The sequence below is a fragment of the Nomascus leucogenys genome, chromosome 6, assembly GCF_006542625.1.
Source record: "Nomascus leucogenys isolate Asia chromosome 6, Asia_NLE_v1, whole genome shotgun sequence".
Classification (NCBI taxonomy): domain Eukaryota; kingdom Metazoa; phylum Chordata; class Mammalia; order Primates; family Hylobatidae; genus Nomascus; species Nomascus leucogenys.
Genome location: NC_044386.1, coordinates 94994010 through 95016833, shown reverse-complemented (window position 1 = coordinate 95016833; position 22824 = coordinate 94994010). Strand labels below are relative to the sequence as shown.

Sequence of the window (22824 nt, the reverse complement as noted above, 5' to 3'; positions counted from 1 at the left end):
AGTAGCTGGGATTATAGGCATCTGCCACCACGTCCAGCTAATTTAAGTGGAGACAGGATTTCCCCCATGTTGGCCAGGCTGGTCTTGAACTCCTGACTTCAGGTGGTCTGCCCACCTTGGCCTCCCAAAGTGCTGGGATTACAGGCATGAGCCACCGTGTCTGGCTGGAATGATGTCCAAAATTTTTACTGGGGCTCAGTCATGTGGACCTGGTTGTCTGCCCATGTGACTGACCTCAGTCTCCAGCCCCTCCAGAAGTCTAGCTGATAAAGTGTGATCCAAAGTCTCCCCTCCTCCCTCATCACATTGCTAAACTATTTGGTACACCCCAAAGATTTCTGCCTAAATCACATTGTTAGACTGTCCAGTGTGGCCTAAGGTCTGCCTCCTGGTAAACAAAGATACTTGTATCAGGCAAGACATTCCAAGGGCTTAGAGGTTACCTCCCAGGAGCAAAGGGCAAAGGCCAGAACTCTCTTTGCAAGGTTAAGTTCTTTACTACATACTCCTTCTATTAGCTAGCAAGTTCCATGAGGTCAGGAACCTGGTCTTCCTCATCTTTAGGTCCCCAGTGCCTGGCATTATGCCTGGCACTTGTTACGTCAATAACTTTTAGTTGAGTGAATGAAGAAATAATAAGGTGGAATGAGAAAGCACCCTGGAGGAGAGCCCCTCCTCTCTGCTGCTGCACAGAGGAGTGACCTTGCTGAGAAAGCTGAATAGAGGTGTGTGGCAGGCTGCTAACAGGTGATTGGATATGCTGCAGACTTCTAGGAACAAGAACTATATTTAGTTCTGTGTACGTGATTAAAAGGATAGCCTAAAAACTGACTTTGTACATTGGAAAAGGGAAAGGCAATCACCCTAGCTGTCCTTTCTAATAAAGAAATGAGACTAGGCATGGTGGTTCACACCTATAATCCCAGTGCTTTGGGAGGCCAAGGCAGGAGGATCTCTTGAGGCCAGGAGTTCCAGACCAGCCTGGCCAACAGAGCGAGACCTTGTCTCTACAAAAAATTTAAAAATTAGTTGGGCATGGTGATATGTGCCTGTAGTCCTAGCTACTTGGGAGGCTGAGGTAGGAGGATCTCCTATGGCCAGGAGTTAGAGCTGCAATTAGCTATAATTGTACCACTGCACTGTATATAGACATATATTTTTTAGAGATGGGATCTCACTACATTGCCCAGGCTGGTCTTGAACACCTGAGCTCAAGCAATCCTCCCATCTCGGCTTCCTGAGTGTCTAGGGCTACAGACGTGCACCACTATGCCCACCTTTCTTTCTTTTGGCGGGGGGGCGGGGGGGCGGTGAATGTTTTATAGCCAAATCATCTTTTTTTTTTTTGAGATGGAGTCTTGCTCTGTAGCCCAGGCTGGATTTCAATAGTGCAATCTCAGCTCACTGCAACCTCCGCCTCCCGTGTTCAAGTGATTCTCCTGCCTCAGCCTCCTGAGTAGCTGGGATTACAGGCGTGTGCCACCACGCCCAGCTATTTTTGTATTTTTAGTAGAGATGGGGTTTCACCACGTTGGTCAGGCTGGTCTCGAACTCCTGACCTCAAGTGATCCACCTACCTCAGCCTCCCAAAGTGTTGGGATTACAGGCGTGAGCCACCGCGCCCGGCCTCAAATCATCTTTATAGCACAATACAAGTCTCTTTTATAGGCAGTAGAGATTTTGGAGCAATGTTTGAGAGGAGCTTTGGATTTTAGAAATAAAAGTGTTTGGTGGAGAAGGTTATAAAATTCCAACTCCAGCATTGGAAGTATGTCTATTCTTAAACCCAAATAAATACAACAAAAGAGAGGAGAAAATGGTAAGATATGTCTCATAGATAAGGTGGCCATCTTCCTTGATTCAGTCATTCAACACATTTATCAAGGGATTGCCTACTATGTTCTAGGTTCTAGGTGCTGGGAGTTCAGGGGCCAACAGGACAGATGTGGTTCCTGCCGTCCTGAAGCTTACAATGTAGTAAGGCACACAAACACTAGGCCAATGAATGTAGAAACAAGTGCATAATTACAAATTGTGATCAGCTCTCTGACGAATAAAAGGGTGCTATGAGTCTCAGAAAGTGCAATTCAGTTTAGGGAGTAATCAAGGAAGATCTTGCTGGGGAAGTGACTTTTGAGCTGAGACCTTAAGGATGAGTCAGATATGTCTGGTGAAGAAGGTGCTGGGAGGGGAGGATAAGCTTTCTAGACAGAGACCTGAAACTTATGCTATTTTTTTTTCTTTCTCTTTTTCTTTTTTGTGGGTACATCGCATAGTAGATGTATATATTTATGGGTCACATGAGATATTTTCATAAAGGCATGCAACGCGTAATAATCACATCAAGGTAAATGGGGTATCCATCCCAGGCATTTATCCTTTGTGTTACAAACAGTCCAATTATATTCTTAATTATTTTGAAATGTACGATTAAATTATTTTGTACTATAGTCACCCTGTTGTGCTAGCAAATACACCTTACTCATTCTTTTGTTTATTTATTTATTTATTTATTTGATTTGAGACAGGGTCTCACTCTGTCACCCAGGCTGGAGTGCAGTGGCGTGATCTCAGCTCACTGCAACCTCTGCCTCCCAGGCTCAAGTGATCTTTTTTGTAGTTTTAGTAGAGACAGAGTCTTGCCATGTTGCCTAGGCTGGTCTCAAATTCCTGAGCTCAAGCCATCCACTTGCCTTGGCCTCCCAAAGTGCAGGGATTATAGGCATGAGCCACTGCACCTGGCTCTTATTCATTCTTTCTATTTTTGTGTACCCATTAACCATTCCCACTTCTCCCCCACCCCCCACTACCCTTCCCATCCTCTGGTTACCAACCTTCTACTCTCTATCTCCATGAGTTCAATTATTTTAATTTTTAGCTCCTACAAAATAAGTGAGAACATGGGAAGTTTGTCTGTCTGTGCCTGGCTTATTTCACTTAACATAATGACCTCCAGTTCCATCCATGTTGTTGCAAATGATAGGATCTCTCTTTTTTTTGAGACAGAGTCTCACTCTTCACCCAGTCTGGAGTGCAGTGGCACAATCTTGGCTCACTGCAACCTCTGCCTCCCAGGTTCAAGCAATTCTCATGCCTCAGCCTCCCGAGTAGCTGGGATTACAGGTGTGCGCCACCACACCCGGCTAATTTTTGTATTTTTAGTATTTTTTTTTAATAGAGACAAGGATTCATCATGTTGGCCAGGCTGGTCTTCAACCCCTGGCCTCAAGTGATCTGCCCCTCGGCCTCCCAAAGTGCTGAAATTACAGGCGTGAGCCACTGTACCTGGCCTCATTCTTTTTTATGACTTAATAGTTCTCTATTGTGTATCTGTGCAACATTTTCTTTATCCATTTATATGTTGATGAACACTTAGGCTGCTTCCAAATTTTAGCTATTGTGAATAGTGCAGCAATAAACATGGGAGTGCAGATGTCTCTTCAATATACTGATTTCCTTTCTTTGGGGTATATACCTAGGAGGGGGATTGGTAGCTTTATTTTTGGCTTTTTCTTTTCTTTCCTCCCCTCCCTCTCCCCTCCCCTCCCACTCCCCGCTCTTCCCCTCCCCTTCCTTCCCCTCTTCCCTCCCCCTTTCCTCCTCTCCCTCTTCCCCTCCCCTTTTCTTTCTCTCCCCTCCCCTTTTCCTCTCCTCCCCTTTTCCTCCCCTCCTCTTCCTTCCCCTCCCCTCCCCTCCCCTCACCCTTCTTTTCCCCTACACCTTCCCTCCCTTCCCCTCCCCTCCCCTCTCCTCCCTTTTCAACAAGGTCTGACTCTCTTGCCCAGGCTGGAGTGCAGTGGTGTAATCACAGTTCACTGCAGCCTTTATCTCCCAGGCTCAAGTGATCCTCACACCTCAGCCTCCCAAGTACCTGGGACTACAAGTGTGCACCACTACTCCTAGCTAATTTTCTTTATATTTTGTACGGATGAGGTCTCACTGTGTTGCCCAGGCTGGACTCAAACTCCTGGAATCTTGGACTCAAGTGATCTTCCTGCCTTAGCCTCCAGGCATGAGCCACCTCACGTGGCTATATTTTTAGGTTTTCTTTAGTAACCTCCAAATTGTTCTCCATTGTGGTTGTACTAATTTATATTCTTCCCACCAAAAGTGTATGAGGATTCCCTATTCTCCACATCCTTGCCAGCATTTGTTATTGCCTGTCTTTTGGATAAAAACCATTTTAACTGGGGTGAGATGGTATCTCATTGTAGTTTTATTTTATTTATTTATTTTGAGACGGAGTCTCACTCTGTTGCCCAGGCTGGAGTGCAGTGGCGCAATCCGCCTCCCGGGTTCAAGCGATTCTCCTGCTTCAGCCTCCTGAGTAGCTGGGATTACAGGTGTGCTCCACTGTGCCCGGCTGATATTTGTATTTTTAGTAGAGATAAGGTTTCACCATGTTGGCCAGGCTGGTCTTGAACTCCTGACCTCAAGTGATCCACCCGCCTCGGCCTCCCAAAGTGCTGGGATTAAAGGCATGAGCCACCATGCCTGGCCTCATTGTAGTTTCGATTTGCATTTCTCCGATGATCAGTGAAGTTAAGCATCTTTTCATATGCCTGTTGAGATTTAAATGTCTTATTTTATAAAATGTCTATTCTGGGCTGGGTGTGGTGGCTCACACATGTAATCCCAGCACTTGGAGAGGCTGAAGTGGGTGTATCATCTGAGGTCAGGTGTTCACGACCAGCCTGGGCAACGTGTGAAACTCCACCTCTACTAAAAATACAAAAATTAGCTGGGCATGGTCGTGGGCACCTGTAATCTCAGCTACTCAGGAGGCCGAAGCATGAGAATCGCTTGAACTCGGGAGGTGGAGATTGCAGTGAGCTGAGATTGCATCACTGCACTCCAGCCCGTGTGATAGATTGAGACTCTGTCTCAGAAAAACAAAACAAAACATAATGTCTGTTTTGGGCCGGGCATGGTGGCTCATGCCTGTAATCCCAGCACTTTGGGAGGCCGAGGCAGGCAGATCACCTGAGGTTAGGAGTTCGAGACCAGCCTGGTCAACATGGCGAAAGCCTGTCTCTACTGAAAATACAAAAATTAGCCGGATATATATGTAGAAAGCTGAAACTGCATCCCTTCCTTACACCTTATACAAAAATTAATTCGAGATGCATTAAAGACTTAAATGTTAGACCTAAAACCATAAAAACCATAGAAGAAAACCTAGGCAATACCATTCAGGACATAGGCATGGGCAAGGACTTCATGACTAAACACCAAAAGCAATGGCAACAAAAGCCCAAAATAGACAAATGGGATTTAATTAAACTAAAGAGCTTCTGCACAGCAAAAGAAACTACCATCAGAGTGAACAGGCAACTTACAGAATGGAAGAAAATTTTTGCAATCTACCCATCTGACAAAGGGCTAATATCCAGAATCTCCAAAGAACTTAAACAAATTTACAAGAAAAAAATCAAACAACCCCATCAAAAAGTGGGCGAAGGATATGAACAGACACTTCTCAAAAGAAGACATTTATGCAGCCAACAGACACATGAAAAAATGCTCATCGGCCGGGCGCGGTGGCTCAAGCCTGTAATCCCAGCACTTTGGGAGGCCGAGGCGGGCGGATCACGAGGTCAGGAGATCGAGACCATCCTGGCTAACACAGTGAAAACCCGTCTCTACTAAAAATACAAAAAATTAGCCGGGTGTGTTGGCGGGCGCCTGTAGTCCCAGCTACTCGGGAGGCTGAGGCAGGAGAATGGCGTGAACCCGGGAGGCGGAGCTTGCAGTGAGCCGAGATCGCGCCACTGCACTCCAGCCTGGGGCACAGAGCAAGACTCCGTCTCAAAAAAAAAAAAAGAAAAAATGCTCATCATCACTGGTCATCAGAGAAATGCAAATCAAAACCACAATGAGATACCATCTCACACCAGTTAGAATGGTGATCATTAAAAAGTCAGGAAACAACAGATGCTGGAGAGGATGTATAGAAATAGGAACTCTTTTACACTGTTGGTGGGACTGTAAACTAGTTCAACCATTGTGGAAGACAGTGTGGCAATTCCTCAAGGATCTAGAACTAGAAATACGATTTGACCCAGCGATCCCATTACTGGGTATATACCCAAAGGATTATGAATCATGCTGCTATAAAGACACGTGCACACGCATGTTTATTGCGGCACTATTCACAATAGCAAAGACTTGGAACCAACCAAAATGTCCATCAATGATAGACTGGATTAAGAAAATGTGGCACATATACACCATGGAATACTATGCAGCCATAAAAAAGGATGAGTTCATGTCCTTTGTAGGGACATGGATGAAGCTGGAAACCATCATTCTGGGCAAACTATTGCAAGGATAGAAAACCAAACACCACATGTTCTCACTCATAGGTGGGAGTTGAACAATGAGAACACTTGGACACAGGGCGGGGAACATCACATACCAGGGCCTGTCGTGGGGTGTGGGGAGAGGGCAGGGGGGAGGGATAGCATTAGGAGATATACTTAATGTAAATGATGAGTTAATGGGTGCAGCACACCAACATGACACATGTATACATATGTAACAAACCTGCGCATTGTGCACATGTACCCTAGAACTTAAAGTATAATAATAATAAAAAAAATTAGCCAGATGTGGTGGTGCACACCTGTAATCCCAGCTACTCGAGAGGCTGAGGCAGGAGAATTGCTTGAAACGGGGGTGCAGAGGATGCAGTGGGCTGAGATCGTGCCATTGCACTCCAGCTGAGATGACAGAGTGACACTCTGCCTCAAAAAAAAAAGCAAGGAGGGGCCAGGCGCGGTGGTTCACGCCTGTAATCCCACTACTTGGGAGGCTGAGGCACAAGAATCACCGGAGACAGGGAAGTGGAAGTTGCAGTGAGCCGAGATCGTGCCACTGCACTCCAGCCTGGGTAACAGAGCGAGACTCCGTCTCAAACAAAAAAAAGGCAGCTGGGTGCGGTGGCTCACGCCTGTAATCCCAGCACTTTGGGAGGCCGAGGTGGGTGGATGACGAGGTCAGGAGTTCACGACCAGTCTGGCCAACATGGTGAAAACCCATCTCTACTAAAAATGCAAAAAATTAGCTGGGCGTCGTGGCAGGCGCCTGTAATCCCAACTACTCGGGAGGCTGAGGCAGAGAATTGCTTGAACCCAGGAGGCAGAAGTTGCAGTGAGCGGAGACCGCACCACTGTACTCCAGCCTGAGCGACACAGCAAGACTCCATTTCAGAAAAAAAAAAAAAAAAGGTAAGGAGGCTGTATCAGTACATATGGATCTACTATATCTGCTTTTTGTAAAATAAGGATCATAGTTTCACCTTTCTCATACTATTATGGTGAGGGTAAATGAATGAAAGTCATTTAGAACAGTGTGTGGGATAAATATAAGGACACAATAAATGTCAACCAATTATTTCAGTGTATGTGTGTACTGTAATTTATTTACTGAGTTTTCTATTGATGGGCCATAATGTTTCTTTGTTTGGGACGGAGTCTCGCTCTGTTGCGAGGCTGGCATGAGTAGGGCGATCTCGGCTTACTGCAACCTCCACCTCCCAGGTTCAAGTGATTCTCTTGCCTTAGCCTCCCGAGTAGCTGGGACTATAGGCATGCGCCACCACACCCAGCTAATTTTTGTATTTTTAGTAGAGATGGGGTTTCACCATGTTGGTCTCAATCTCTTGATCTCATGATCTGCCCACCTTAGCCTCCCAAAGTGCTGAGATTACAGGCATGAGCCACCGTGCCCAGCCTTTTATTTTTTTTGTTTTTTTTTTAGACAGAGTCTCCCTCTGTCACCAGGCTGGACTGCAGTGATGGCGTGATCTCGGCTGACTGCAACCTCTGCCTCCCGGGTTCAAGCGATTCTCCTGCCTCAGCCTCCCGAGTGGCTGGGACTACAGGCGTGCACAACCATGCCCAGCTAATTTTTGTATTTTAGTAGAGACAAGGTTTCACCATGTTGGCCAGGATGGTTTTGTTCTCCTTACGTCGTGATCCGCCTGCCTCAGCCTTCCAAAGTGCTGTGATTACAGGCGTGAGCCACGGTGCCCGGCCTCATAATATTTTCAATCTTTTGATATTACAAGCCATTCTGCAGTTTTTTACGATTTTTTTTTTTTTTTGCAACAGAGTTTCGCTCTTGTTGCACAGGCTGGAGTGCCATGGCACTATTTCGGTTCATTGCAACCTCTGCCTCCCAGGTTCAAGCAATTCTGCCTCAGCCTTCCGAGTAGCTGGGATTACAGGCATGCGACATCCCGTCTGGCTAATTTCTTGTATTTTTAGCAGAGACGGAGTTTTACCATGTTGATCAGGGTGGTCTTGAACTCCTGACCTCCAGTGATCCACCCACCTGGGCCTCCCAAAGTGCTGGGATTACAGGCATGAGCCCCGGTGCCCGGCCCAGCCTTTAAGATTTGATTGGGCAGGATGACAGTACCATACTTGAGTTCATTGGTTCAAGCCTGCAGTTACAGGTAAGCCAGGTAGTTGCCTCTCTACTCTGGTTCTCCTGGATTTACCTCTCAGAACAAACTGGCCAGCCAGCCAGCTGCCTTGCACTTTGTTTTGTTATTCACGTTTGTGCTCAGAAATTTCCAAACATTGTCCTGTTAAAACAGTGATGGATAACAGTTCCGGAGAACTCTCTTCCCTTACACACCCACACACCCACACACACAGCTGTGCCTCTGAAAACACTGCTGAGTTCTCTCTCAGCCCACTCAGTTAAATATCTTTATTAATTCTCCTCCTCACCCGGTCCCTAGATCAGGAGTTAGAATGCCTGGGTTCAAGTTTTAGCTCAATACTAATTATTTAGTTGTGTGACTTTGGATAAATCACTGACCCCTGGTGTCCTGAGGATCAGTGGGCAAAACAAATGTGAAGTGTAAATAGTGAGTTGAGAGACTCCGTCCTCTCCTGTCTCCAATCAATGGTTTGTACTACTCAGGTCCTGCTGTTTCGTACTCCAGTTTAGTCCTAGAACCATTTGCTTGCCTAGGGAGAAAAAGCATATTTGGCCTGGCACGGTGGCTGACACCCAACACTTTGGAAGGGGGAGGCAGGCAGATCACTTGAGCCCAGGAGTTCAAGATCAGCCTGGGGCTGGGCGTGATAGCTCACAACTATAATCCTAGAGCTTTGGGAGGCCAAGGTGGGTGGGTCACTTGAGGTCAGGAATTCGAGACCAGCCTGGCCAACATGGCAAAAACCCGCCTCTACTAAAAAAAACACAAAAATTAGATGGGCATGGTAGTGCATGCCTGTAATCCCAGCTACTCTGAAGGCTGAGGCAGGAGAATCACTTGAACCCAGGAGGCAGAGGTTGCAGTGAGCCCAGATCGTGCCATTGCACTCCAGCCTGGGTGACACAGCGAGAGACCCTGTCTCTTAAAAAAAAAAAAAGGGCAAGATAGTGGTTACCCGTCAGCAGAGTAGTAACTGACTGTGGGGTGGGGGATGGGCAAAAGGCGAGGCTTTGGCAAGTTCAGAATATTCTATTTGTTGATTTGTGCATTGGGCACAGACACATGAGTGTGTTCAGTTTATGAAAATTCATCTGGCCGGGCGCAGTGGCTTATGCCTGTAATCCTAGCACTTTGGGAGGCTGAGGTGGGTGGATTGCTTTGAGCTCAGGAGTTTGAGACCAGCCTGGGCAACGTGGCGAAACCCTATCTCTACAAAAAATACAAAAATGGGCCGGGCCTAGTGGCACGCACCTATAGTCCCAGCTATTTGGGAGGCTGAGGCTGGAGGATCGCTTGAGTCAGGAAGTAGAGGTTGCAGTGAGCCAGGATTGTGCTGTTGCACTCTATCTTGGGCAACAGAGTGAGACCCTGTCTCAAAAAATAAAATAAAACAGCATTAAGACATATACCTAATGCTAAATGACGAGTTAATGGGTGCAGCACACCAACATGGCACATGGATACATATGTAACAAACCTGCACATTGTGCACATGTACCTTAAAACTTAAAGTATAATAATAATAATAATAAATAAAATAAAATAAAATAAAAAATTCATCAAGCGGTACACTTATATTTGCACTTTTTCTTTTTTTTTTTTTTGAGACGGAGTCTCGCTCTGTCACCCAGGGTGGAGTGCAGTGGCGCAATCTCGGCTCACTGCAAGCTCCGCCTCCCGGGTTCACGCCATTCTCCTGCCGCAGCCTCTCTGAGTAGCTGGGACTACAGGCGCCCGCTACCACGCCCGGCTAATTTTTTTTTGTATTTTTAGTAGAGACAGGGTTTCACCATGGTCTCGATCTCCTGACCTCGTGATCCGCCTGCCTCGGCCTCCCAAAGTGCTGGGATTACAAGCGTGAGCCACCGCGCCCGGCCTGCACTTTTTCAGTATATTACACTTCAATAAAAAGAAAACAGGCTGGATGCAGTAGTTCACTCCTGTAATCCCAGCACTTTGGGAGGCCGAGGTGGGTGGATTGCCTGAGGTCAGGAGTTCGAGACCAGCCTGGCTAACATGGTGAAACCCTGTCTCTACTAAAAATACAAAAATTAGCAGGGTGTGGTGGCGGGCGCCTGTAATCTCACCTACTCAGGAGGCTAAGGCAGGAGAATTGCTTGAACCCAGGAGGCGGAAGTCACAGTGAGCCGAGATCGCGCCATTGCACTCCAGCCTGGGAAACACAGCAAGACCCCCACTCGAAAAAAAAAAAAAAAAGTCTTTCAGACTGGTTACAATACTGAAACTAAAGGAGTGATGAAGTCAACCTCCAGTCAGCTGTACTGATGCAAAGGAGAAAATATCCTAGCTGAGATAAAGATTCAGACACCAAGGATATCGTCTCTGATTCTTACCAAAGGCAGCCTGAAGTTCCTATCGCATTAATGCAGAAATTAGTTGAGGTCAGGGATTGCTTTTATTTTATTTTTTTTTTTGAGACGGAGTCTCGCTCTGTCACCCAGGCTGGAGTGCAGTGGCGCAATCTCGGCTCACTGCAAGCTCTGCCTCCCGGGTTCACACCATTCTCCTGCCTCAGCCTCTCCGAGTAGCTGGGACTACAGGCGCCCGCCACCACGCCCGGCTAATTTTTTGTATTTTTAGTAGAGACGGGGTTTCACCATGGTCTTGATCTCCTGACCTCGTGATCCGCCCGCCTCGGCCTCCCAAAGTGCTGGGATTACAAGCGTGAGCCACCGCGCCCAGCCCAGGGATTGCTTTTAAAATCCTAGAAGGAGTCGGGCATGGTGGCTCGTGCCTGTAATCCCAGCACTTTGGGAGGCTGAGGCGGGTGGATTGCCTGAGGTCAGGAGTTCGAGACCAGCCTGGCCAACAAGATGAAACCCCATCTCTACTAAAAATACAAAAAATTAGCTGGGCATGGTGGCAGACGCCTGTAATCCCAGCTACTACGGAGGCTGAGGCAGGATAATTGCTTGAACCTGGGAAGTGGAGGTTGCAGTGAGCCAAGATCGTGCCATTGCACTCCAGCCTGGGCAACAAGAGTGAAACTCCATCTCAAACAAACACAAAAATCCTAGAAGGCTGGGCACGGTGGCTCGCACCTGTAATCCCAGCACTTAGGGAGGCTGAGGCAGGAAGATCATCTGAGCCCTGTGTAACTGCCTAATGGGATCGCCTAGTCTGCTGCCTACACAGCAGATATATCAAGACAGGGGAATTGCAATGGCAAAAGAGTAATTCACGCAGAGCCAGCTGTGCAGGACAGTGGAGTTTTATTATTATTATTATTATTTTTGATTCAGCGTCTCGCTGTTTCACCAGGCTGGAGTGCAGTGGTGTGATCTTGGCTAACTGCAACCTCCACCTCCCGGGTTCAAGTGCTTCTCCTGCCTCAGACTCCCAAGTAGCTGGGATGACAGCTGCGCGCCACCACGCCCAGCTAATTTTTGTATTTTTACTAGAGACAGGGTTTCACCATGTTGGCCAGGATGGTCTCGATCTCTTGACCTCATGATCCGCCTGCCTCAGCCTCCCAAAGTGCTGGGATTACAGGCGTGAGTCACCATGCCCGGCCTGGAGTTTTATTATTACTGAAATCAGTCTCCCTGGAGCATTAAGGGATGAGAGTTTTTAAAGATAATTTGGTGGGTAGGGGCTTAGGAAGTGGGGAGTGCTGATTGGTCAGGTTTGAGATGGAATCATAGGGAGTTGAAATGAGTTTTTCTTGCTGTCTTCTGTTCCTGGTTGGGATGGCAGACCTATTAGGGCCAGATTACCAGTCTGGATGGTATCAGCTGATCCACTGAGTGCAGGGTCTGCAAAATATCTCAAGCACTGATCTTAGGTTTTACAATAGTGATGTTATCCCCAGGAGCGGTTTGGGGAGGTTTAGACTCTTGGAGCCCATGGCTGCATGACTCCTAAATTGTAATTTCTAATCTTGTAGCTTAATTTGTTAGTCCTGCAAAGGCAGACTGGACCCCAGGGAAGAAGGGGGCCTTTTCGGGAAAGGGCTGTTATCGATTTTGTTTCAGAGTGAAACCATGAACTGAATTCCTTCCCAAAGTTAGTTTGGCCTATGCCCAGGAATGAACAAGGACAGCTTAAGGGTTAGAAACAAGAGAGAGTCAGTTAGGACTGATTTCTTTCACTGTCATAAAATCCTCAGTTATAATTTTGCAAAGGCAGTTTACCAGGAGTTTGAGACCAGCCTGGGTAACATAACAAGACCCCTATCTCTACAAAAAAAAAAAATTAGCCAGGTGCAGTGGTGTGCACCTGTAGTCCCACCCACTCAGGAGGCTGAGGCGGGAGGGTTGCTTGAGCCCAGGACTTTGAGGCTGCATTGAGCTGTGATCACGCCACTGCACTCCAGCCTGGGCAACAAAGTGAGACCCTGTGTTAAAAAAAAAAAAAAAAAAAAAAAAAAACTTTGGGAGGCCGAGGTGGGCGGATCACGAGGTCAGGAGATCGAGACCATCCTGGCTAACACGGTGAAAGCCCGTCTCTACTAAAAAAAAAAAAAAAAAAAAAAAAAAAAAAATTAGCCGGGCGCGATGGCGGGCGCCCGTAGTCCCAGCTACTTGGGAGCCTGAGGCAGGAGAATGGCGTGAACCTAGGAGGGCGAGCTTGCAGTGAGCCGAGATCGCGCCACTGCACTCCAGCCTGAGTGACGGAGTGAGACTCCGTCTCAAAAAAAGAAAAAAAAAAGAAAAGAAAGAAAGAAAAAAAAAGCCGGGTGCGCGGTGGCTCACGCCTGTTATCCCAGCACTTTGGAAGACCGAGGCGGGCGGATCACGAGGTCAGGAGTTCGAGACCAGCCTGACCAACATGGTGAAACCCCGTCTCTACTAAAAATACAAAAATTAGCCGGGCGTGGTGGCACGCACCTGTAATACCAGCTACCCAGGAGGCTGAGGCAGGAGAATCGCTTGACCCCGGGAGGTGAAGGTTGCAGTGAGCCAAGATCGCGCCACTGCACTCCAGCCTGGGCGACACAGAGACTCCGTCTCAAAAAAAAAAAAAAAAAAAAAAAAATCGTAGGAGCATCACAACTCACAGCACCTTCCTGTTGTCTGAAGGCCCCTCCTTTGGATCCCTCAGGACTGGCTCCAGGGCTTCAGCCTTGGAACTAGTTGTGGACTTTGGGTCCCTTTGGAATATTTATCTTTGGCTTGGAATAATGCAACAACATACCAGACCCAGCCTTGCCTTCTCTATGCCCTGTTCCTCCACAAATGACTCCAAGACTGTACCCCTAATCCTGAACCCTTTGCTGCACTTGCCCTAGTGAAAATCAATGGCCTGCAAAGGCCGCCTCATTCCTGAATGATGTTCGGAATCTGATGTCGTTTCTATGGGGGATTAAAATTAGCTACACCGGAGATGAATTACAGGGTGCAGCCAGTAAGGAGGGAAAGGGAGGCAGGTGCGATTCCTTCCACCTAAGCATCCTGGCCTGGCAGGCAACCTTTCCAGGGTCTTTCAGGCTGCAAACGACAAATCGTTGAGGATTGTGGGTTTCTCACGCGTAGGTGGCAGCGGCAAGTTAACCCCAGGAGAGGTGCCAGTCAGCAGATAATTTGCAAACTAACGTATTCTCCTCCTCCGAGGATCTGAGCCTCACGAAATAGTCTTTTCTTCCTTTTTCTCCCTCCCGCAGTCGAGTCGCTTTCCGTCCAGCTGGGGTCCCCTCCCCGCCCGGGTCCCCTCCCCCTCCCGGTCCCCTCCGCCGCCCGGGCTCCTCTCTGTCTCCCCCTCCCGGACTGCGTCCTCGCTCCGCCGGGCCCTCCTCGCCGCCAGCTTGTGAATGAGACGCTCAGTTTCTCAATGGAGCCGCGGGGGGCTCGGGCGGCCGCGGGGCGGCCGCAGCGTTGGCCGTGAGTCAGGAGGGGGGCGCGTTTCCCTCGCTCCCTCTCCACTCCCTCCCTTTCGCTGCGGCCGCCCGCGAGGAGCCTGGCTGAGGCAGCCGCGCAGGTCGCAGGGCCAGCGTCCGCGAGGACGGCCCGGTTGGGCGGCCCCGAGCCCTGTGGCGCTGTGGAGGAGCGGGAGCGCGGCCGAGGAAGCGGGGCGCCGAGGGGGTCGGCGGCCTTCGGGAAATTTCCGCCGACCCTTCGCTCCCGGCTCTAAAAGTTCCTGATTTCCGATTTCCTTTTAAATCCCGATCGTCTGTTAGCTCTTCGCCTGCACTTTTTCTTCCCCAGGAGATAAGGGGGAGTGTGAGGAAAGGAGCGAATAATATAAAAAAGGATTTCCTCCCGGAAGACAGCGGCAGTTCGGAGAGATTTTTCTGAAGGAAGCAGAAGCAGCGTTTGCGGCCGCTGCGGGCGCCGGGCCCTGCCGGCCACACTATGCGCGAGCCGGCCCGGGGCTGCTGAGGCGCGGGGACGCGGAAGCGGAGGCCGAGCGCGGCGGGCTCCCGCGCTCGCGAGCGAGTTCTGTCCGCCCGGCGGCGGTGGCGGTGGGATGGAGCCTGCGACCGCACCCTGGCCCGACATGGCGCCGGAGCTGACCCCGGAGGAGGAGCAGGTAAGCGGGCCCGAGGCCGCCGCGGTGGGTGTGTCCGGGCCCCCGAGGCCTACGCTGGCCTCTACCTCCCGAGCCCCGGCTCTTTGCAGCCCCGGGCCCGCAGCCCCCCCGCTCCCGTGCCCGGCCCGCGGGCCTCCCTCACCGTCGACCGCGCCCCAGGCCGCCATCCCCTCGTCGGGGGACCCACGGGACCTGCTCCTGTTCCCGCCGCTTCTTTCCCCGAGGCTTACGGGCCTCAGATGGTGCCCTCCGCACCCCACCCCCTATTCCAGGGGCAAATTTCCTTGGATCCAGGGGCCTCCTTCCCGAGATTTGCAGAACCGCTGCTTGCCCCCGGCCCTTCCGCTCCCTTGTAAATGTTTTCCGTGAGGGTTTGTGGCTTTTGAAGGGCAGGAAAAGCCCCAGTTTTGGGGGTGCTTCCTGTGGGGATTATCTCCCTTCCCGAGGAGAGGGCTGAGAATATTGGATGCATAGATGCCCTAGATTTTCAGAGGAGCCTCTTAGGTTTCTCAGGCCCAATTGAGCAGGTTATAGAAGATCCAGCCCTTCTCGTGTTCCTGAAGTCCCTGGCCTTGACCCCCCTATTCAGCTATCCCAGATGGGGCGCACGTCCTCACCCCCGGTCCCCTACCCTCGTCTCATCTGACTGTCTCCATCTTTCTGAAGCTTACATTGAGCTCTATTGTTCCTTAAAAGCCTATGACCTTTAGTTTTCAGAAGGAAGTGGTTTGTTGTCTCATTTTGGGGGCCCTTGTAACTTTCCCTCCCGCACATTCCAGCTGCGGAGACAGGGACCACTCCTGAGGAAGACGGGAAGGTCTGCTAGCTTAGATTGGGAACTCTACGGGCTTTTCGCTGTCTCTTCCTTGGCACTGCCCATACCCCGCCATAGCTATGCTCGATTATAGTCATAGTCTGATTCCATGTTATAAATAAAAAAATAAAAATAAACATGAAAAAAGAAAAAGGCAAACCATGCTGGCAACCCATTTCAAGCTCTACAGCTCTTGTTTCCAAGGACCACATTTGCTAGCACAGCCTCTAGTGTGAAGACAGTCTAGTTTTACAAACTATTATTGGCTAATGGGCTTGTTGACCTGATTTTTTAAAGTCCTTGTCTTTTCTCCTCATTTGTGGAGATGACATTTTTCTATTTGGCCTCAGGCCACGGTTTTGTCTTTTGACACCTGGTGATGAAATCAGTATGGGAAAAAAATTTAAAAAGAATTCTGCTTTGTAGAAGCAGTGGTAATGAATGTCTTGGTAACTGCAGTTGGATGTTAATAAAATGCTAGTCAGACCCTAGTGCAAGCAGGTGGCCAAGGAGCCCATCCTGCCAGAATTGGGAAGTACTTCAGTACTAAGATAGGATGTGTTGGCTGATTTTAAAGGGACAAAATCTCTTTCTTTCATCCTTTTCCTTGGGTCAGTCAGATTTCTGTTTTTAAGACTTAAAGGCATCAGTATTCTATGCAAATAGCATCCGTTGCAAATTTGAAAGCTAAAACCAGGAAAAGTAAATATTAAAGTATTGATAGTATTGACATAGTATTGGCTTTACTTTGTACATAGCGCGTACACATATATGCAGAATGTGTTTAACTAGTAAAAACCTTATCTTTTACCCTGAATTGAATGTGATGGGCATTAACAAGGACTAGGATGGAAACGGCAAAATGTTTATTAAAGTCAAGAGATTGTGTGTGTGTGTGTGTGTGTGTGTGTGTGTTTAAAATCTTATATCTTTTTTCCTACAAAATATTTTTTTACAAGCATTTCAAAATATTGAAACATAAAAGCAGTATGGTTCTAATTATGGTAATGCCTAATGTTATCATATTTTAGTTTAATATCACATAAGAGTACTCTCTTTTTTTTTGAGATGGAATTTTGTGGTTTTTTTTTTGTTTTTTGAGACAGAGCCTTGCCCTGTCATCCAGGCTGGAGTGCAGTGGCCTGATCTTGGCTCACTGCAACCTCTGCCTCCAGGGTTCAAACGATTCTCCTGCCTCAGCCTCCCGAGCAGCTGGGATTACAGGCGCCTGCCACCATGCCCAGCTAATTTTTGTATTTTTAGTAGACACGGGGTTTCACCATGTTGGCCAGGCTGATCTTGAACTCCTGACCTCATGATCTGCCCGCCTTGTCCTCCAAAAGTGCTGGGATTACAGTCGTGAGTCACCGTGCCCTGCCGGAGTTTGGGTTTTGTTGCCCAGACTGGAGTGCAATGGCGTGATCTCGGCTCACTGCAACCTCCGTCTCCCGGGTTCAAGCGATTCTCCTGCCTCAGCCTCCTGAGTATCTGGGATTACAGGTACCCACCATGCCCAGCTAATTTTTGTATTTTTAGTAGAGATGGGGTTTCACCATGTTGGCCAGGCTAGTCTTATCATACTCCTGGCCTCAGGTAATCCACCTGCCTTGGCCCCCCAAAGTGTTGGGATCACAGGCGTGAGCCACCGCGCACAGCCAAGAGTACCCTTTTCTTTTTTAACTGAGTCTTGCTCTGTCGCCAGGCTGAAGTGTAGCGTTGTGATCTCGGCTCACTGCAAATTCCGCCTCCCTGATTCAAGGGATTCTCCTGCCTCAGCCTCCCGAGTAGCTGTGACTACAGGCATGCGTGCCACCACGCCCAGCTAAGTTTTGTATTTTTACTAGAGACGGGGTTTCACCATGTTGGAGGATGGTCTCGATCTCTTGACCTCGTGATCCACCCGCCTTGGCCTCACAAAGTGCTGGGATTACAGGCCTGAGCCGCCATGTCCAGCCAAGAGTACTCTTTTTTTTTTTTTGAGATGGAGTCTGGCTCTGTCACCCAGGCTGGAGTGCAGTGGCGTGATCTCGGCTCACTACAAGCTCCGCATCCTGGGTTCATGCCATTCTCCTGCCTCAGCCTCCCGAGTAGCTGGGACTACAGGCACCCGCCACCACGCCCGGCTAATTTTTCGTATTTTTAGTAGAGATGGGGTTTCCCCATGTTAGCCAGGATGGTCTCTATCTCCTGACCTCGTGATCCACCCGCCTCGGCCTCGCAAAGTGCTGGGATTACAGGCATGAGCCACCGCCCCCAAACAAGAGTACTCTTAACTATTAAGGTTTATTTAAGGCCGGGCGTGGTGACTCACGCCTGTAATCCCAGCACTTTGGGAGGCCGAGGTGGGTGGATCATGAGGTCAGGAGATCGAGACCATCCTGGCTAACAAGATGAAACCCCGTCTCTACCAAAAATACAAAAAATTAGCCGGGCGTGGTAGTGGATGCCTGTAGTCTCAGCTACTTGGAAGGCTGAGGCAGGAGAATGGCATGAACCTGGGAGGCAGAACTTGCAGTGAGCTGAGATTGCGCCACTGCACTCCAGCCTGGGCGACAGAGCAAGACTCTGTCTCAAAAAAAAAAAAAAAAAAAAAGATTTATTCAAAATATTTAAATTAAACAGCAGTACATAAGTGTTAGCCTTATCAAAGTGGTCCTCATGGGAAATGACACATTCACTCCATAATGCTGCCCTATTGTTCAAACCAATTTAACATTCATTTGGAGTTGATTTAGAAGCTTGTGGCAGAATCTTTGAAATTTCTTCAGTGTGGGAAAATCCTTGTACTTTTGAGAGTCAGTTTGATTTCTGTAAATAGCAAAAAATCTTTTAGAGCCTTATTTAAAGTAGGGGATCAAATTGGGTTTACACATTTTCATGCCAAAGTGTAGTGCAGTTAGGCCCTTTTTGGCCTGTGTGAACAGCCTTAAAGATATTTCTTTTCATTATTTCTTTCTTTCTTTTTTTTTTTTGAGACAGAGTTTTGCTCTTGTTGCCCAGGCTGGAATGCGATGGCATGATCTTGGCTCACTGCAACCTCTGCCTCCCGGGTTCAAGCAATTCTCCTGCCTCAGCCTCCCTAGTAGCTGGGATTACAGGCGCCCGGCACCACACCCAGCTAAGTTTTTGTATTTTTAGTAGAGATGGGGTTTCACTGTGTTGGCCAGGCTGGTCTCGAACTCCTGACCTCAGGCAATTCACCCACCTCAGCCTCCCAAAGTGCTGGGATTACAGGCATGAGCCACTGCACCTGGCTCCTCAAAGACATTTCTGAAGCAGAATACCTCCTGAGTGGTATCTCCTTCTGTACAGTCATATGAATCAGGAACCCAGAAGTCTTGGACACTGCTGTCCCTCTGCCCTTGTGTACAATACAGTGTTAGATTTTCCTGAATATCTCTTGAATTCATTGTCTTCCTTCTACCATCACTGCCATCACCCTGTTCCAAGCTACTATCCTATCCTGACAGGACTTTTGTTTCCCACCTGGTCCATCCGTATTCCAGAATCCAGAAGCCAGAGTCCTATTGATTTCATCTTCCCCTCAGCCTGCCTGCCCCGCAAAGAAGCATTCATAAAACTCTTCAGTGGCTTCTGGTTGCTTTTTTTTTTTTTTTTTTTTTTTTTTTTTTTTTTTTGTGGAGACAGGATCTCATTTTTTCACCCAGGCTGGGGTCCAGTGGTGTAATCATGGCTCATTACAGCCTCGACCTCCTGGGTTCAAGCCGTCCTCCTGCCTCAGCCTCCCAAAGCCTTAGGATTACAGGCCTTGTCATTGCTCTTGAGATCAAATTACAACTTTTGAACGTAGGCTATGTATCTAGGCCCTTGTGCAGCCTAGGCCCTAGCTAATTCTCACACTTGTCTCTGCTCCATGCACACTGGCCTTATAGTCCTGCGTTCTTGCCATGTTTCCTCCTGCTTACGGGGTCTTTGCAGGAGCTGCTTTCCTCTATCTGGAAACACCTCCCTTTGTTAACCTCCTCTTCATCCTTCAGCTCTCAAGTTTCACCTCCTTGGAAGGCCTTCCTTGATTTCAGTTAGAGTAGATTCTAACCTAATAGGTTCTCAGAGCACCATTTACCTGTCATTCACATCACTTGTCACAAGTTAACACTTACTTGTGTGATTACATGACTGCAAGCAAGCTCTATGAGGGTTGGGATTATTTTCACTTGCTCCCCATCATATGCACATTGCCTAGCATAATGACTGACATAATGACTGGCACTTACGGAAATACTTGCAGAATGAATGAAGAGTAGTTGTACTCCTGATTTGTGTACAGGCAGCATCATCTTCTTTCAGAGTGGCTTAAAAATAAGCACATTACATATTTTGATTTTTTTCCCTATCAAATGGCAATATATACTTTGATTTATATGCTGTGTATGCATTGATATAGTTTTTGAAAGTCATGATTAGTCTCATTTTCTGTCTAGGCATGTGTTGAACAGATATAAATCCTCATTTGTAACTTCGGTGTTTCTTGTTTTTTCAGCTCCTCAATAATTATAAAGCCTACAATTGGGCTACAAGGACAAATATGATGTTTTTGCTTTTAAGGAGCTTATATGAATAACAGTCATAACAGTATCTTTTCTTTTCTTTTTTTTTTTTTTTTTGAGACGGAGTCTTTCTCTGTCCCCCAGGCTGTAGTGCAGTGGCGCGATCTCGGCTCACTGCAAGTTCCGCCACCCGGGTTCACGCCATTCTCCTGCCTCAGCCTCCCGAGTAGCTGGGACTACAGACGCCCGCCACCACGCCCGGCTAATTTTTTGTATTTTTAGTAGAGACGGGGTTTCACCGTGTTAGCCAGGATGGTCTCTATCTCCTGACCTCGTGATCCGCCCTCCTCGGCCTCCCAAAGTGCTGGGATTACAGGCTTGAGCCACCGCGCCCGGCCCATAACAGTATCTTTTCTAAACTCCTGCTTTGAGTCAGGCTCTGTGGTGGGCATTTCACATGCAATTAATCGTCCCTCCCAAGACTGGAATTACTACCGTCACTTTGCAAATAAGAAAACTGACTGAGAGAAGGAAATTGCCCAAGGTCACATAGTTAACAAGTGATGTAGCCATGATTTCCACCCAGGTCTAGGTTTTCTGCCTTCACTGCCAGTATTTCCTCTTTTACACTACATTACTTCCCATGAAGCCATTAGCCAGTTTATTTAGATGCCTAAGTGGGTATAAAATAGCTAATTTTATGGGTTTTGGTATTGATATATGTGTTTGGTTTTATTAATGCTTCTTAAAATATAGTTTGAAAAGTACAGAGGAAAAGATATAGAAAACCTTTACTCAACTGTATATTGCCAGTGGAAACATATTGTATACTCTGTGCAAGAAATTATGATGAAATTACTATAGGAAAAAAATTTGTTCCTTGAAACAGAGTTGTCAACTCTCCATTTCAAGGTGTGGTCACAACTATAATAAAATTTTATTTTCTTTATATCTTCTTGTTCTTTTGCACAAGAAGGCTTGTAAAAGCCTTTATTTTTCTTTCTTTTTTTCTTTTTTTTTGAGACAGAGTCTCGCTCTGTTGCCCAGGCTGGAGCGCAGTTGTGGCTCACTGCAACCTCTGCCTTCCGGGTTCAAGCGATTCTCCTGCCTCAGCCTCCCGAGTAGCTGGGACTACAGGCATGCACCATCACACCCGACTAATTTTTGTATTTTCTTTTTAGTAGAGATGGGGTTTCACCATGTTGGCTAGTCTGGTCTCCAACTCCTGATCTCAAGTGATCCGCCTGCCTTGGCCTCCCCAAGTGCTCGGATTACAGGCGTGAGCCACCATGCATGGCCATAAAAGCCTTTCTTAATGGGCTGGCAGTTTGGCAGTGTGAAGGACAATTTCTACATATAAGTATTAATCTTCATTGTCATTATGTTATTAATTGTGTTTTGAGACGGAGTCTTGCTTTGTTGCCCAGGCTGGAGTGCAGTGGCACGATCTCAGCTCACTGCAACCTCTGCCTCCTGGGTTCAGGCGATTCTCGTGCCTTGGCCTCCCGAGTAGCTGGGATTACAGGCACCTGCCACCATGCCTGGTTAATTTTTTTTTTTTTTTTTTTTTTTTTTTTGAGACGGAGTCTGGCTCTGTCTCCCAGGCTGGAGTGCAGTGGCGCGATCTCGACTCACTGCAAGCTCCGCCTCCTGGGTTCACGCCATTCTCCTGCTTCAGCCTCCTGAGCAGCTTGGACTACAGGCGCCCGCTGCCACGCCCGGCTAATTATTTGTATTTTTGGTAGAGACGAGGTTTCACAGTGTTAGCCAGGATGGTCTTGATCTCCTGACCTTATGATCCTCCTGCCTCGGCCTCCCTAATTTTTGTATTTTTAGTAGAGATGGGATTTCACCATGTTGCCCATGCTGGTCTTGAACTCTTGACCTTAGGTAATCCACCTGCCTCAGCAGCCCCAAGTGCTGGGATTACAGGTGTGAGCCATCTCGCCCTGCCAAGACTCTTAACTAGAACTCTCACTAGATTAAAATTCTGTGTAATTATAGCTGTTTAGGGTCTTTTGGTTTTGCATGGATATCCCAGTGGTGATTGATAGGACAATAGAGTAGTTTTCGAAAGTACTTATGCTTCTGTTAATAGTTTTATTTTTATTTTTTATTTAGTTTTTTGAGACAGAGTCTTGCTCTGTCACCAGGCTGGAGCACAATGGCACAACCTCCACCTCCTGTGTTCAAGCGATTCTTCTGCCTCAGCCTCCCAAGCAGCTGGGACTACTGGGGTGCACCACCATGCCCGGCCAATTTTTGTATTTTAGTAGAGATGGGGTTTCACCATGTTGGCCAGGATGGTCTCTATATCCTGACCTTGTGATCCACCTGCCTCTGCCTCCCAAAGTGCTGGGATTACAAGTGTGAGCCACCGCCAATTTATTTTATTTTATTTTTTAAATAATAGAGATAAGGTGTCACTATGTTGCCCAGGCTGGTCTTGAACTCCAGGGCTCAAGCAGTCTACCCACCTTGGCCTCCCAAAATGCTGGGAGTACAGGCGTGAGCCACCACGCCCAGCCTGAAATTATTTTTTTTGTTTTGTTTCTTTA

General features: G+C 47.8%; 1 protein-coding gene across 1 annotated transcript in view; it reads left to right on the top strand.

Moving 5' to 3' along the window:
* Window positions 1-14217: 14217 nt before the first annotated feature.
* Window positions 14218-22824, top strand: part of PTPN9 (protein tyrosine phosphatase non-receptor type 9) — a 111031-nt gene continuing 102424 nt past the window's right edge. The window contains exon 1 of the mRNA XM_030814796.1: window positions 14218-14944. Within this exon, the coding sequence (XP_030670656.1) occupies window positions 14882-14944 (63 nt within the window). The 5' untranslated portion in view covers window positions 14218-14881. The remainder of the gene's footprint in view (window positions 14945-22824) is intronic.